General features: G+C 53.1%; 3 protein-coding genes across 3 annotated transcripts; 2 read left to right on the top strand and 1 right to left on the bottom strand.

The window, feature by feature from the left end:
- Nucleotides 1-2,944: 2,944 nt before the first annotated feature.
- B0T23DRAFT_113326 (uncharacterized protein) lies at nucleotides 2,945-6,202 on the bottom strand. Its single transcript, XM_062831903.1, has one exon. The coding sequence runs from the start codon at nucleotides 6,023-6,025 to the stop codon at nucleotides 3,086-3,088; it is 2,940 nt and encodes a 979-aa protein (XP_062694048.1). The 5' UTR covers nucleotides 6,026-6,202; the 3' UTR covers nucleotides 2,945-3,085.
- A 711-nt stretch (nucleotides 6,203-6,913) lies between these two features.
- On the top strand, nucleotides 6,914-11,466 carry B0T23DRAFT_113315 (clustered mitochondria-domain-containing protein). Its single transcript, XM_062831901.1, has 3 exons — nucleotides 6,914-7,285; nucleotides 7,476-7,639; nucleotides 7,700-11,466. The coding sequence occupies exons 1-3, from the start codon at nucleotides 7,246-7,248 to the stop codon at nucleotides 11,342-11,344; spliced, it is 3,849 nt and encodes a 1,282-aa protein (XP_062694047.1). The 5' UTR covers nucleotides 6,914-7,245; the 3' UTR covers nucleotides 11,345-11,466.
- B0T23DRAFT_113316 (uncharacterized protein) lies at nucleotides 11,467-11,897 on the top strand. The gene has a single exon (XM_062831902.1). The coding sequence runs from the start codon at nucleotides 11,588-11,590 to the stop codon at nucleotides 11,810-11,812; it is 225 nt and encodes a 74-aa protein (XP_062694046.1). The 5' UTR covers nucleotides 11,467-11,587; the 3' UTR covers nucleotides 11,813-11,897.
- The last annotated feature ends 1,613 nt before the right edge of the window (nucleotides 11,898-13,510 follow it).

Genomic DNA, 13,510 nt, shown 5'->3' with positions numbered 1-13,510 from the left:
GTCTGTCGTATTGACACTACATACCCCTGGGTTTTCCTCCGCCGGGCAGGATTAGGTGATCAGAGCTGTGACCAGCTGGATACATGGTACCTAGCCCTCCGGGCCTCCTCCGGGCCTTACAATTTGGGATCGGGTGTCCCTGCATTGTGGCGGCTGCAGTGCTGCGGGTGATGCTCTCTCCACCGCCGGGTCACAGCGCTGAAAACAACGGTCACAAACACTCTTTGACAGTGACGGTCTGGGTACTCAGTGGATAGGTAGTGGGTAAAAGATGGGAGAGAAAACTGGAGAAGAGACGAACGGGAGTTCCCAAGATTGGCTTGGCCCGTGCGCTTAGGTCCAAGCACGTTCCTGAACATTTGGGTGGACTTTGTGGAGCCAGTTGGCCACACTGAAACAGCCTCGCAACGAGCCCCTGAGGTCGCTGGAAGCTCTGAGATCGCCCCTTCGCCAGTCATCCCGAAATTCAAACATCAGCCTCCCGGATGTCTGGCCAGAAGCTGCTATGTTCCCGAACAAGCGCACGTCAGCTGAAATGGCCTCTGAACCCCAAATAGCGATGTACATAACAAGATCAGCCAACGGAAGAATAAGCCGAGATCTCCACATGGACTGGGTCCCGGGGAACTTGTTCTCTGTTCCATGATCCATTCTCATCACACGGACGCACTTCAGCGCCTCGCTCTTTTGCTCCGGTTGTCAAGTGAACAACAACAACAACAACAACAACGGCCGCCGACAAACTGCAGAGAATTTGGTTTGATAGAAGCCATCGCCCACACAATCTCTTCTTGCAGGCATCACCGACTCTCGTTTGTCGGCAGATGTGTACTCAACATCCATCCATCAACCTAAGCATCGGCCGTGCGCGGCAAACCCTGTAACGCATCCCAAACAATCACGCTCGTTGCAGACAGAGGCTTCCTCCATCTGGATGGATTCCAATGCTACATACCAAGAAACCCGTAATTTAGCCTCGGTTTATCATCCCACGCTCGTTTACCGGACTCGCCGGGAAACGAGAAACGAAGCATCTCTGTGGATCCCCTTCGCAACCCAATACCTTGAAGAGGAGGTTATCGCCGTGTGGCCTCTTGGGTCTGCAACCGCCGAGTACATGGTAACATTCAATTCTTCACGAGGTCCTTTATGGTACACTATACGCAATCTCCCTCTCCAGTGCTCCATCGTCTCGCCGTTGCAAAGCCAGGCGTGTGTCGAAGGAAACCCCCGGATAGCCAATAGTTATGTACACTACTTCATTCTCTCTGAGCCGCTTCCTGTCGCCGTCATTCTTCGAGAAGAATTCAAGTTGTGGACTAGATACTTTGCGAGTGTTTGTTTTATAAAACACTTTCTTTCCATTTCCCACCCTGATCAAACGTGGTAACTCCTGGATCAACATGATGGAAATTTTAACGCCAAGTTGGGATCTTGGAGTTTGAGACGAACCCCTGGCGGTAGATAAGATCCATTGTCTCCCGTCTCAGCTTCTTTGGCCTTGCTTGTCACGCCCGCGCGGCTCAATCGAAACAGCAATGATCGAACGTTGGCCGGTCGTTCGTCATCACCATTTCCACTGGGTAAGGAGTGGTCACCATCACCCCTGTCCCGGTTACAAACAATGGAAACCATGGGACAGAAAGAAAAAGAGAGAGAAAGAGCCTCAACAACCGCCATGTCATGCGGCGTCATCCAGACTGAACGACACACTTGATGAACTCCATACACCATTACCTACCTACTGTTGTCTGTAAGTACCTTTGACCGAATTCGAACTGGAGCCGAACCCAAGGTGCCTAAAAGTGAGAGAGGCTCCTTCAGGCACCGCACCGCAGTGTCTGCCGAGCATGCATACCTCCATCGTCCCATCATGCAGCCAGCAGCAGCAATCTGATTTTGCTCGTGGGATCAGCGTCAAGCAACATAACTAGATATTCTCTTATGACCCCGACCCTATTAGGCCCGGGGGATAGATATCTATTCGGAATGTTTCCTTGCTTCTCCTCTTTTGGTCGCATGGTAAATGGCTCTGTACCACGTGACACGTTGGACTGCCTTTCCACCAGGTCTCTAAGTGGGCTTTAGTAGAAGAACACGTTCTCGGTTGACGACTGACGTTGTACTCGTTTTCAAGACATGGGATAATATACACATGACTTGAGATATCTAATTTTGTAGATAGGGTTATGTAGTGTCCCGGGGAGAGAAGGGTGGGTACTCGGGGATTTTGAGACCCTAACTTGGTCTACTATGGTACATACTTGGGTATGTAGAGGTATCAAGTAGATACGATAGACGAGCTAGATATATTGCTACCTATGCTAGCAACCCGACAGGCCAGCGAGCCGACACAACCGACAATGGAGTGACCAGACACACAATGGACACACATGCTCACATACGCAGACCCCCACACCCCCAGAATACACACACACCACATCGGCATCAGATAACCGGCCATAATTTCCATGCCTTAGCGAAGCAAGAGATCCAGGCAAGAATACGCGCGGCGGAGACTGAGCGTTGTGGGGAAACTAGCCTAGATCAGGGGAAGGCAAGGTAAGGCGAAGCGCAGTTGGAGGCATGTTTCATGTGTACAGTTCATTTCGTCTCGATAGGAGAAGGCGTTAAAGTAGGTAGGAAAACGTCACTAGGGGCAGTCGAGGAGCGGGGTATGTTCAAGGACAAGGCGAGGTCCATAGAAGATGTGATTTTGTGCCAGTATTTTCGCAATACATGGTATATCTACTCAGATACAATTTCTAGTCAAACATTGTCAAGAGTATCATTTATACAATGACCCGACAGCCACTTGGTTATGCCATGCGTATCCTAGATATAGTCCAGCATCCAGCAAGCAACCAGTGATAATGTTAAGCAACGCAATCGGGTATTCTTTTCTTCCTCTCCCCCTATTTCATCCGCTGGGGAAATCGCAATCCAACTTCCAACATCCTTGACGATCCGTTACCATGCCTAAATACCTCTCATGTGCAAAGCAACCTGACTGTAAAGCAAGAAATAAATAAAAAATAGTCCACTCTTATCCCGCCATTTCTTACCTGTTTCCCCTTTCCTAGACCTAACCAAGTTCATCTTCACTCGTCTCTTCGGTTTCTCCCCCGTAAATCGCCCTGCCGCTGCCGCTGCTACCGGCAGATCTCCTAAGTGATCGCCGCCGAGCAGTATTCCCACCATTGCTAGAGGTACCATTACCGCTACGGCTGGCACTGGCGTTGGTACTAGCACTACCGCCGGCACCATTACTAAGTTTAGCAGTAGCACCAGCACCAGCACCGGTATTGGTAGTAGCAATAGCCAATGCAACCAATGAAGCCCTCGTCCGAGGCTGTTTAGCCAAGGGACGACGACGTTCTGTACCACTAGACGACGGCTCAGGAGCGGAGAAGTCATCGTCGTCATCATCATCATCATCATCACCATCCTCGTCGGAGTCATTTTCTTGATAGACCTCATTGTCGGTGTCGATATGACTGGATTTTCGCTTGTTGCCGCTTAGCCGTCGCTGTTGCGGTTGCGGTTGCGGTTGCAGTTGAAGTCGCGTTCTTCGAGGAGGAGGAGGAGGAGGAGGAGGAGGTGGTGGTATCTGCTGGTAAGTTTCGTTTGGGCCTACGACGTTTGATGTTTCAAAATCGGAACTCCAGTCTGAGGACGAGTCGACGGTGGCGGTTTGAGGTGTGGTGGTAATTGTTTCAGAGCTGGCGTCGTCGTCTTGGAGGTCGTCGTCATTGTCCGCGTCGGTGTCATCGTTGGTGGTATCGACTGTGGTAGATGTTGCAAGTGAAGCTGTGCGAGATTGTACCAGGCGCGTGCTACCACGTGTCTGTTTCTGGTTGGGCGCCAATGTAGATGTAGATGAGGACGTAGCAGTAGGAGTATACCGTTGAATTGCCTCCATCAGAGACGGACACCTTGTCGACCTTCTCGTCGTTCTACCTCCGCCTCCTCCCACGGCCGGCTGAGGAAGATCTACCGTGACCCACTCGCTCAGAGCATCGTCCCACTTGAACCCGGTAAAGGACTTGCCCTCTGACTCCTCCCTGGTACGGATGCGCTCTTCATAGTAAGGTTTCGCCTTCATCATGGCGTGTGGGCAGGTTGTTGACTTCTTCTTAGCCCATAGCTTTTCGGCATATGCGAGGTCTTGGAGGTCGTTGGTCTCGAACGCCACGAAGAAGGCGACATCCAGTTCGATGTTCTCAAAGGGGTGGTAGGGGAGGTTGTCGGGAATCTGCAACACTCTCATTTTGTCACAAATCTGGGGAATGTAGGTATGAGCACTGGTCGATCCATTGCTTCGACTGTAGTTGATCACTATCGTGCCCAAAACACCCAATGTCATCGAGTATTGCTGGTCCAGACGATCAATGCGTTGGCCACTTTTTGCGCCTTTCCATGCTGCTGCTGAAGCAATGGTGGAGGCCGAGGACTCGGTTCCGAATGCAAGGAAATCGCAGAGGCTGATAAGATACACGGCGGGGGATGGGAGGCTCGTCTTTCGAGCATGAAGTAAGTATGTACGAAAGATGTACCGCACACGGTGGGCGAATACCGCAAGCTGTGACGGTGTAACCGCGCGCTCTCCCTTTTTAGGATCACCGAAGTGACGGAGCACTTGAGATACTAGCGTTGCCATGTCTCCAGTCAGGTTTCCGGTGGCCAATTTGTGCGGCGCGAGATCAGAACAAGAACAAGTTTGTCTTCGTTCAGACATCAGAGGAGAAAGAACGTCGATCATGGTAATGAGAAAATCAACGCAATCTTGGCCAGTCCCATAGAACAATTTCGCCATGGCATCAAGGCGTGCAGTCTTGAAAGCACTGACAAGCAACCACTCCGCCGGCAAAGAGCCATTAGCAAAAAGGTCGGCCAGTTTTCCAAGCATGAAGCGCTTAGTCCTCGCATGGCCGTAACCAATCGCCGCGAGCGGTAGTAGCGCAGGCGCTTCTATCGTGAGCCCGTTACGTACGTAGCGATCTGGAGATGGGTATTGACGCGAAACAAAGACATTGGTAAGATCCAGACATTCGACCAAAGGCAAGTATTGGTAGCAAAGACTGATAAGAAGAATGGCTATGCGATCATCGAGCAAACCGTCCCTGATGGCGCCCTGGATGATCTTGACGCCATGGGCTCGGACAACTATGCGAAGATGTTTCCAGCCCCCCAACGCACCTAGCGACTCAAGCTCCGAGTAAATATCGAAGGACGCTCGCGACTCTTGCATAACGGACTTGGTCTTGTTTGCTTCGGCGTCCTTTTTCTCCCAGTATTCAAGCTCATTGATGTAATCTGGAATTCTCCGCAAGCACATGGCAAGGAACGATTTGGGCGAAGCGCTGGCTGGAGACTTTGGAGGAGAGGTAGCTCTGAGCAGGGCATCCAGCGTGCGGAAAACGGACTCGTATATCGAATAGGTCTCTTGATCCGTGCTTGGCCGGAGTTGTGCTAGACACGCCTCCAATCTGCACTGAACTCCCTGGCAGCTTCTATGGCTACACCTTGCGCCTCTACCATGGTCGTTGGTTGAGGAGCTTTTGGTCGGAGCAAAGAGAATGGGCTGAGCTGGAGAAGACGCCAAGTAGTTGTCCGTAGTATGCCTAAGGTAGGGAGTAGGCACTGCGGTTTCTTGAACAGGCCTTCTGCCTACCCGCTGTCGTCGCGGTCTTTCAGGCGTCGTCAAATGCGCCCGTGATGAAGTTTTGCTGGAATATGTTGCAGGTTTTGAACCACCTCGGCCCTGTCGTTTACCAAAAGTCGCGCTCGAGGTGCTCTTTCCTTGGCCTACGCTCTCAGAAACGCCCAGCTTTCGCTCTTTTTCCTTCTTCAATGCGCCGATGTGAGCGAGCAGAGGGCGAAGGAGCCGGTTGCATCTCGTCGCTGTCCAGGGCTGGGCCTGTTCATGTGCCACTCCAGTTTGTTGTCGTTGTTGTTGTTGCTGTTCTTTTCGCTGAGGTGAATTCCATGTTCGTCTCTGAGGGGTTGGCGAAGAATAGTCCATGAAGAGAAAAGGATGTTGAGCAATAAGCTGGAGTGGTGATTGATGCCAGTGACGAACATCAAAATGACCCGAATGTTCGCGAATAAGCTGAAGCGATTAAACCAAGATACTGTTTTAGGTACCCATACTCCAAAAAGGAAAAAAAAAACCGCCGAATCTCTTGTTCAATGCTGATACATACTTGGTTTGGTGGGTTGCTGGTTGTCGAAATGTCGTGTTCCAGATTGTTTTTTTGGTCGCGGTTCTGGAATGATAGGTGTTGATGTTTACTTGAGAATACCGTCTCTGGACTAGCGTCTTGGACTGGGCGGAGTGATTGGACGGCGAACGCAGGATGGAATGTGTCGCAATCTCTCAGCCAACCAGGTCCCGTGGAAACGGGAATCGCGCCCTTCTAGGACGCTCGAGCCACCTTCCGCCCTCTGCTGCGGTTGTCGGGAACTGCAGTGGGGAGTGACTTTTCTGAATTTTTAGGTCGAGTGCTGCCCGTCTTCGCCCTTGCTTGGAGTGTCGCGAGCTGCGTCGGAGGGCGGGTACTCGGCGCTGTAAATAGTGGTTATAGAGGCTCCGTGTCTCCCGTCCCTCCCTCGATCGCAGAAGTGTTGAAGGCGTGGGAATGGAGAGGAAGCAGAGGTATTTGATGGACCCTTTCAAACCCATGTATACCCGGAGGTACCTTACCACTCGCGGTACCCGCCTGCCCGCCTTTGCCCGCCTCGAGTCATGCCCTGGTCTCGGGCTGTTGCCGGCCGCTGGACCCGGCAGTAACCTGCATCATAGGCCGAGACGAGAAAAAAAAAGTTGATGTTTGATCCGACGCCCCCAGACTATGGTCAAAGGCCGAAGGTGAAGGGAAAGAGTCATTTACAGGACCTGCACACCCTACATACTCTGAATATATTTCTGGACGTGAGACCTCTCTACGGCTTGCACGTCTTGAACTTTTCCCCATAACCTCCCAATTGGACTCTCTGATCTGTTTTTTCTGTCGCCTTGCCCGGTTCGAGGGACTTGTAGAATTCCACTTTTAAACCACTCTTTTTTTGTGTGCCTCGAATCCCGAGACCAGGACCAGGCCCAGGACCAGGACCGTATCTCGACCGAGCCGCTGTCCCCATTCCCCTCCTTTCAACCTCACTTCATATACCTGAGCCTGTCTTCTTTTTGTCCTTGTCCACCACACCTTGCTGCGCTAGTCCACAAGGTATCGACTCACAATCATGGCGGACGCATCCCAAGCAACCACTCCCGCTGCCGAGGGTAAGAAGCCAACCCCAACACCAAGTCCCAAGCACCGCGTCGTACATATTAAACTCGATACGAGACGAGCCCCGGACCTGTCATACCTACCTACCCACCCACCTACCCACCTGCCTACCCGCTGCACACATGCCATCTGCCAGACCTGCCGCCGTCCATCGTCGCTAACACAAGCCTCTTCTCCCACCAGGCAACCCCGTCCCCGAGGTTCCCGAGACCCAGACGCCTCCGGCCGATGTCAATGGCACAACAGAACAGGAACAGACGGAGGAGGGCGCCGAGCAGGCCCTCGAGGACCAGCCCTTCGTCGTGACCATCGTTCTCCCCAACACCACCGAGACCCTTGATATTCCTGTATGTGTCCCATGACCGCATATCACCACCAATAACCAGTGTTCTAAGACGGCGCAACAGGTGTCCCCTATGGAGCAGATCCATGAGATCCGCCAGTCGATAATTGAGCACCCCATCGCCATCGAGTTCTCGTGCTTCCACCTCGAGTTCAACGGCAAGAAGATCAACGACTTCATCCAGGTTTCCGACGTCGAGGGTCTCGAGCACGGCGCCCAACTACACCTTGTCGAGGACCCCTACACTGAAAAGGAGGCCCGCATTCACCTCATCCGCATTCGCGAACTGATTGGTGCTTCCGGAGACCGCACCGATACAGTCCACGGCGTTCTTGCCGGCGTTTCCGTTCACGACGATATTGTGGTTGAGAACCCCGATGCCCCCGAGGCCGAGATCAAGGAGTACGACTTCCAGGCCCCTGCTGACCTGGCTATCCTGCTCCCTAAGGAGACCGGCCCCGCCCCCAAGAGCATCAAGTCCATCTCCCTATCCCCCTGGAACCCCCCTCCTGCATACTGGAGGCAAAAGGGCCACCTTCTCTACCTTGTCATCCAGACCAACGAGGGTGAGCAGCACCACGTTACCGCCCATGTTGGTGGCTTCTTCGTCAACAGGTGCAGCAATGCCAAGTTCGACCCTCTCCCCAAGCCGGCCCCCAAGGATTGCGCCTCTCACTCTCTCTTTACCCTTCTCAAGAAGCTTTCTCCTTCTTTCGAGGAGTCGTTCAAGAAGTTCCAGGAGTTTTCTAGCCAAAAGGATCCCTTGGCTACGTTCCAAGTCGGCAACACTATCCCGTCTGCGCCGTGGTTGGTTCCTTCCATCAACTCCTCCCTTATTGCCCACGAGGCCGACAACACCCGCTCGCAGGAGACCTACCTGCTCGGCGGCGCTGAGAACGTCGACTCTTTGAGGGATTGGAACGAGGAGTTTCAGTCTGCCAAGGAGCTTCCCAAGGAGACCATCCAGGATCGCGTCTTCAGGGAGCGTCTGCTTGCTAAGCTCTTTGCTGACTACACTGATGCCGCTGCCCGCGGTGCCGTCCTTGTCGCTCGTGGCGAGGTCGCCCCTCTCAACCCTACTGAGGACAAGGATGCGCAGATCTTCGTCTACAACAACATCTTCTTCTCTTTCGGCGCTGACGGTGTTGGCACTTTCACCAGCGAGGGTGGCGATGAGGCGGCCCGCGTTGCCACTGGCAAGGATGTTCTCGGTGTCAAGCTCGTGAACCAGCTTGACATTGACGGTCTCTACACTCCCGGCACCGTCGTTATCGATTATCTCGGTAAGCGCATTGTCGGCCAGAGCATTGTTCCCGGCATTTTCAAGCAGCCCGAGGCTGGGGAGAACCAAATCCACTACGGTGCTGTCGACGGTAAGGACATTGTTGCCGCTGATGAGCGCTTCGCCCCTTCTTTCGAGAAGCTCGCCACTGCCCTGCGCGTCAAGAAGCACGCCGTTTGGGACAAGGAGAACAAGCGCCACGATCTTGAGGCCAGTGTTGAGATGAAGGGTCTTCTCGGAACTGATGGACGCAAGTACGTTTTGGACCTGTATCGCATCACTCCCTTGGACATTGCCTGGATGGAGGAGAGCGGACCTGAGGGATCTGAATACCCTCACCGCATGACTGTGCTCCGCCCTGAGCTTGTCGAGGCTTTGGCCAAGCAAAAGACCAGGGAGTACGTCCAGGCCGAGCTCCTGAAGCGCGGCATCATCAAGAAGCCTGAAGAGAAGAAGGAGGGCGAGGAGGCCACCGAGGAGGCCAAGACCGAGGAGACCAAGACCGAGGAGGCTGAGAAGTCTGAGGAGCCCAAGGCTGAGGTGACTGAGAAGACCGAGGAAGCTTCTGAGTCCACCGAGGTCGCCGAGAAGAAGGATGAGGAAGCCGCCAAGGAGGATGAGCGCATCGACATCAGCAACTTCAAGTTTGCCTTGAACCCCGATGTTTTCAGCGGCCAGGTTCCTCAGACTGAGGAGGAGAAGGCCGAGATGGCCCAGGATGAGCAGGACGTCCGTGACGCCTGCACCTACCTCCGTGACTCGGTCATCCCTGCCCTTCTGAACGATCTCAAGGAGTCCGACATCAGCTTCCCCATGGATGGCCGTTCGCTCACCCGCCTTCTGCACCGCCGTGGTATCAACATGCGTTACCTCGGTAAGCTTGCTACCCTCAGCGAGGGTACCCGCGTCGAGTGCTTCCGTCAGCTCTGCGTTCGTGAGATGATTGCCAGAGCTTTCAAGCACGTCGCTGCCAAGTACTTGAGATATTTGCCTCTGCCTTTGACTTCAGCCTGCTTGGCCCACCTTCTCAACTGCTTCTTGGGCTTCGGTCTTAACTCGTCGCCTGTCGCCGAAGTCGATGAGGAGCTCCGCAAGGTGTTCAGCGATGCCGACTACAGCTTCGAGAAGGTCACTCCTGAAAGTTTGAGGGAAGCCATGCAGCAGGAGATCCTTCACCGCTTCAGATTTACTCTGGAGGATGGCTGGTACAACCAGCTCCAGCACGTCCAGATGCTCCGCGAGGTTTCCCAAAAGCTCGGTGTCCAGATTCAGAACAAGAAGTACGCTTTCGTCGCCACCGAGGGTGAGGCTGAGCCTGTTGCTGAGAAGCCTGTTGCCCCTGCTCCTGCCCCCGTTGAGGATGGCAACAAAAAGAAGAAGAAGAAGAAGGCTGCTCGTGAGACGTCCCCTGTGGCCGCCGCTCCTGTTGCGACCGTGCCCCACACCTTCAGCCCTGACGACTTCGTCAATGTTGTTCCTATTGTCAAGGACTCTACCCCCCGTAGCGCCCTTGCCGAGGAGGCTCTCGAGGCCGGCCGTCTCTCTATCTACCAGAACCAGAAGAAGCTCGGCGAGGACCTTCTCCTCGAGTCCCTCTCTCTGCATGAGCAGATCTATGGTCTCGTCCACCCCGAGGTTGCCCAGATGTACCATACCCTGTCGCAGCTCTACTACCAGCTGGGCCAGAAGGATGCCGCTGTTGAGCTGTCCCGCAAGGCCGCCATCGTTGCCGAGCGTACCGTCGGCCTTGACTCCTCCGAGACCGTGTTGAACTACCTCAACCTCTCTCTTTTCCTCCACCAGCGTGGTGACAGTAAGGAGGCTCTCCTCTACGCCAGACATGCTCTTGATCTCTGGAAGGTCATCTATGGACCTGACCATCCCGATACGATCACCACCATGAACAACTACGCCGTCATGTTGCAGAGCATCAAGGCCTACCACGAGTCCCGCCGCTGGTTCGAGGAGTCCCTCCGTGTGTGCAACAAGGTCTTTGGCGAGCAGACCGTGCACTCCGCCACCCTCTTGTTCCAGCTTGCTCAGGCCCTTGCCCTCGACCAGGATGCTAAGAAGGCCGTCGACCGCATGCGCGAGAGTTACAACATCTTCAAGACCCTCCTGGGTCCTGAGGACAAGAACACCAAGGAGGCCGAGCACTGGCTTACTCAGCTCACTCACAATGCCGTGTCGGTCGCCAAGGCCACCAAGGAGCTCCAGGCTCGCCGCGCGAAGGGTAGTCTCGGCTTTAGCCCTCGCAACGCCACCGCTGGCGCGGCTGGTATCGGAAGTGTTGTGCCCAGCGCTGTCGGCGTTGACAACCGCAATATCGATGAGCTGGTCAAGTTTGTTGAGAACAGCGAGAAGAAGAAGGGCGGTAAGAAGTCCAAGGGACCCAGCAACCCTAAGAAGCGTGGCGGCAAGGCCTAAACGTGTTGACCCTGTCATGTCTCTGTGATCGATGGTACCATGACTGCCACGTCATTGCTCTTTGACTGAACTGTTACTTGATGTATATGATCATCCATTGTTATCCATCATCATCATCATCATCGAAGAAAAGTTAGGCACCGGATATGGCTGGCGTTCCTGGGCTTGTGGGGAACTTTTTTGGAATTCTCTTGGCTGGTTGGCGTCTTTTAAAAAGCACTCTGTATATACTTGTATTAACATATGATAAGGGCGGCCACGTGGAAAAGACTCAACAAGTCATGGAGATATCCTTGTATATGGAGAGCAATGTTTCAGAAAAGGGAAAATAAAAGGGAAAGGCAGTACGTTAGAAGCATTTATAAAGCGGTCAAGAAGAGGAGGCAAGCATACAGACACACCCCACTTTTTTTTCTTTTTTTCTTAGAGTTTCCTATGTTTTTTTTTTTTTTTTTCATGATGGGATGAGCGAGCATCTAATTTTGAGTGCGTTCACGGAACCTTTGTATATAGAACGGCTCCGTTGGCTTGAACAAAATGCACCCACCTTTCAACTTCTCCCTCATGGCTCGGGGTTGTGTTAGTTGGGAAGGGCTGGTTGATGAAGTTGCTTCAAAGGAAGCGTTCGCAGGATACATCAAACCGTGCACCAAGTGACTAAAGAGGGTCGAACAGCTGGTGGCAGCATGCGCTGGAGATCAAGGGCCAACATGCTGATCCAAGACGGTACGTGAGAAGTGAAAGAAGAAAAAGGAGCATGGGAGGTTTGTTTACTTGCACAGTGTGCAGAATGATACGTCCGCTTCCCCCCTTTTTTGTCGTTCTCGGCACTACTATACATACTACTTTCGGGTGCTGTGCCGAATTGCCATTCCAGCGGTATAACGAAGACGAGCTCGAAAGCAACTGCCATATAAATTTGCTATCTGTTTCTTCAGAGCCCAAGGCGACGAAGGCGATGATTGTGCGAAACGTGTAATTCTGGTTATGGAAATCTCTCCAAATTGTCACCAAAAGCCCCAACCTTAAACTTCCCATCCTAGCAAGCCCCGCCAACCCCCTAACAGCAGGGGGCACGCCCAAATCCCATCGAGGCTGGAGCTAGGTGCTCAGGTACCCGCCCCTGCCCCCCAGACTGCCCAGCCATTTGCCATCCATTCCCGTCTGCCAAATTGACTTGCTAGCTGCCCATTGGAGTGCTGCGGAAGGAGACAGGACTGGGCGGACGAAAGAGTCACGGTGTGGAAAAGACAGCTCTCAAACGGTGCATCTTCGATGTCAAGTGTACTTACCCCCCCACCCCGGCCAAGAGAGAAGACAATCCATTATCGCTTGATTCGTCACCCCCCCTGATTGATGTAAACAAACCTTGGACAAGCGACCGAAGGATGCGTGGTGATTGCTTTGTTTGCGGTGTCTGGAAATGGCACGGGGCTTTGCTTGCATATTTCACCGGATATTGGCAATACATTTGATGTCAGTGTTGGAGCAACATTTTGGTTTGCTTTTTCAACTTTGTTGTTGCAACATAAGTCACTATTGGGGGGGAAATCGAAGGAGGTCCGTTGTTGACCACACTGCACCGAAGGGCGTTAGGTTGCGTTGCGTTACTTCAGTTACTTAGCTTGAAAGGAGTGATGACGAACAGAGTGGACGGAAGCTTGAACACGTGAATGCTCCACCTTTGCCCCGCTAAAATCCCAGTAATTTGACGCAGTCATTGGCCAGTGACTGGCCTGTGCCTGCTTCAATCCGCATTCTGCGCATGCCTCCCAATTGCGCACGCGAAAAACCTGGGATTTGGAGAAAGCGTCGCCGGGTCAATTAAACAAATCATTCTCACCTTTTTGCTGTGGTGTCTTCAAATACAAAAAACCTCCTGCCTACTACAGTAGCCACCTACCTACTAGCCAGAAACCCAGGGCCGCATTCGACCACTGCAACCCCTCTCTCTGCTCTCGAGTTGTACAGTGTCCAATCTTGAATCCTTTGAGCCCGAGAAAAACTGGTTTGTTTCTTCTTACCCCCCCACGACCGAGGAGCTCACGCATCCAGCCAAAAGTTGAAGCTTCAAAGAAGGAAAGAAAGAAAGTGTCCCAAAATCGCCGCGCTGCTATCCATCAGTCTCACAGCGCCCTTTGACCATCCCGAGGCCCCCTTCCATTG

Source organism: Neurospora hispaniola, assembly GCF_033458365.1.
Source record: "Neurospora hispaniola strain FGSC 10403 chromosome Unknown B0T23scaffold_3, whole genome shotgun sequence".
Classification (NCBI taxonomy): Eukaryota; Fungi; Ascomycota; class Sordariomycetes; order Sordariales; family Sordariaceae; genus Neurospora; species Neurospora hispaniola.
This window is presented reverse-complemented; position numbering and strand designations above follow the sequence as displayed.

What these genes read in the sequence shown, in the direction of transcription:
- B0T23DRAFT_113315 (XM_062831901.1), top strand. Translation starts at nt 7,246, where the DNA reads ATGGCGGACGCATCCCAAGCAACCACTCCCGCTGCCGAGG. An exon ending in AACCACTCCCGCTGCCGAGG is followed by an intron (nt 7,286 to 7,475) that starts GTAAGAAGCCAA and finishes TTCTCCCACCAG; the next exon opens with GCAACCCCGTCCCCGAGGTT. An exon ending in CCGAGACCCTTGATATTCCT is followed by an intron (nt 7,640 to 7,699) that starts GTATGTGTCCCA and finishes ACGGCGCAACAG; the next exon opens with GTGTCCCCTATGGAGCAGAT.
- B0T23DRAFT_113326 (XM_062831903.1), bottom strand. Translation starts at nt 6,025, where the DNA reads ATGGACTATTCTTCGCCAACCCCTCAGAGACGAACATGGAATTCACCT.
- B0T23DRAFT_113316 (XM_062831902.1), top strand. Translation starts at nt 11,588, where the DNA reads ATGATAAGGGCGGCCACGTGGAAAAGACTCAACAAGTCATGGAGATAT.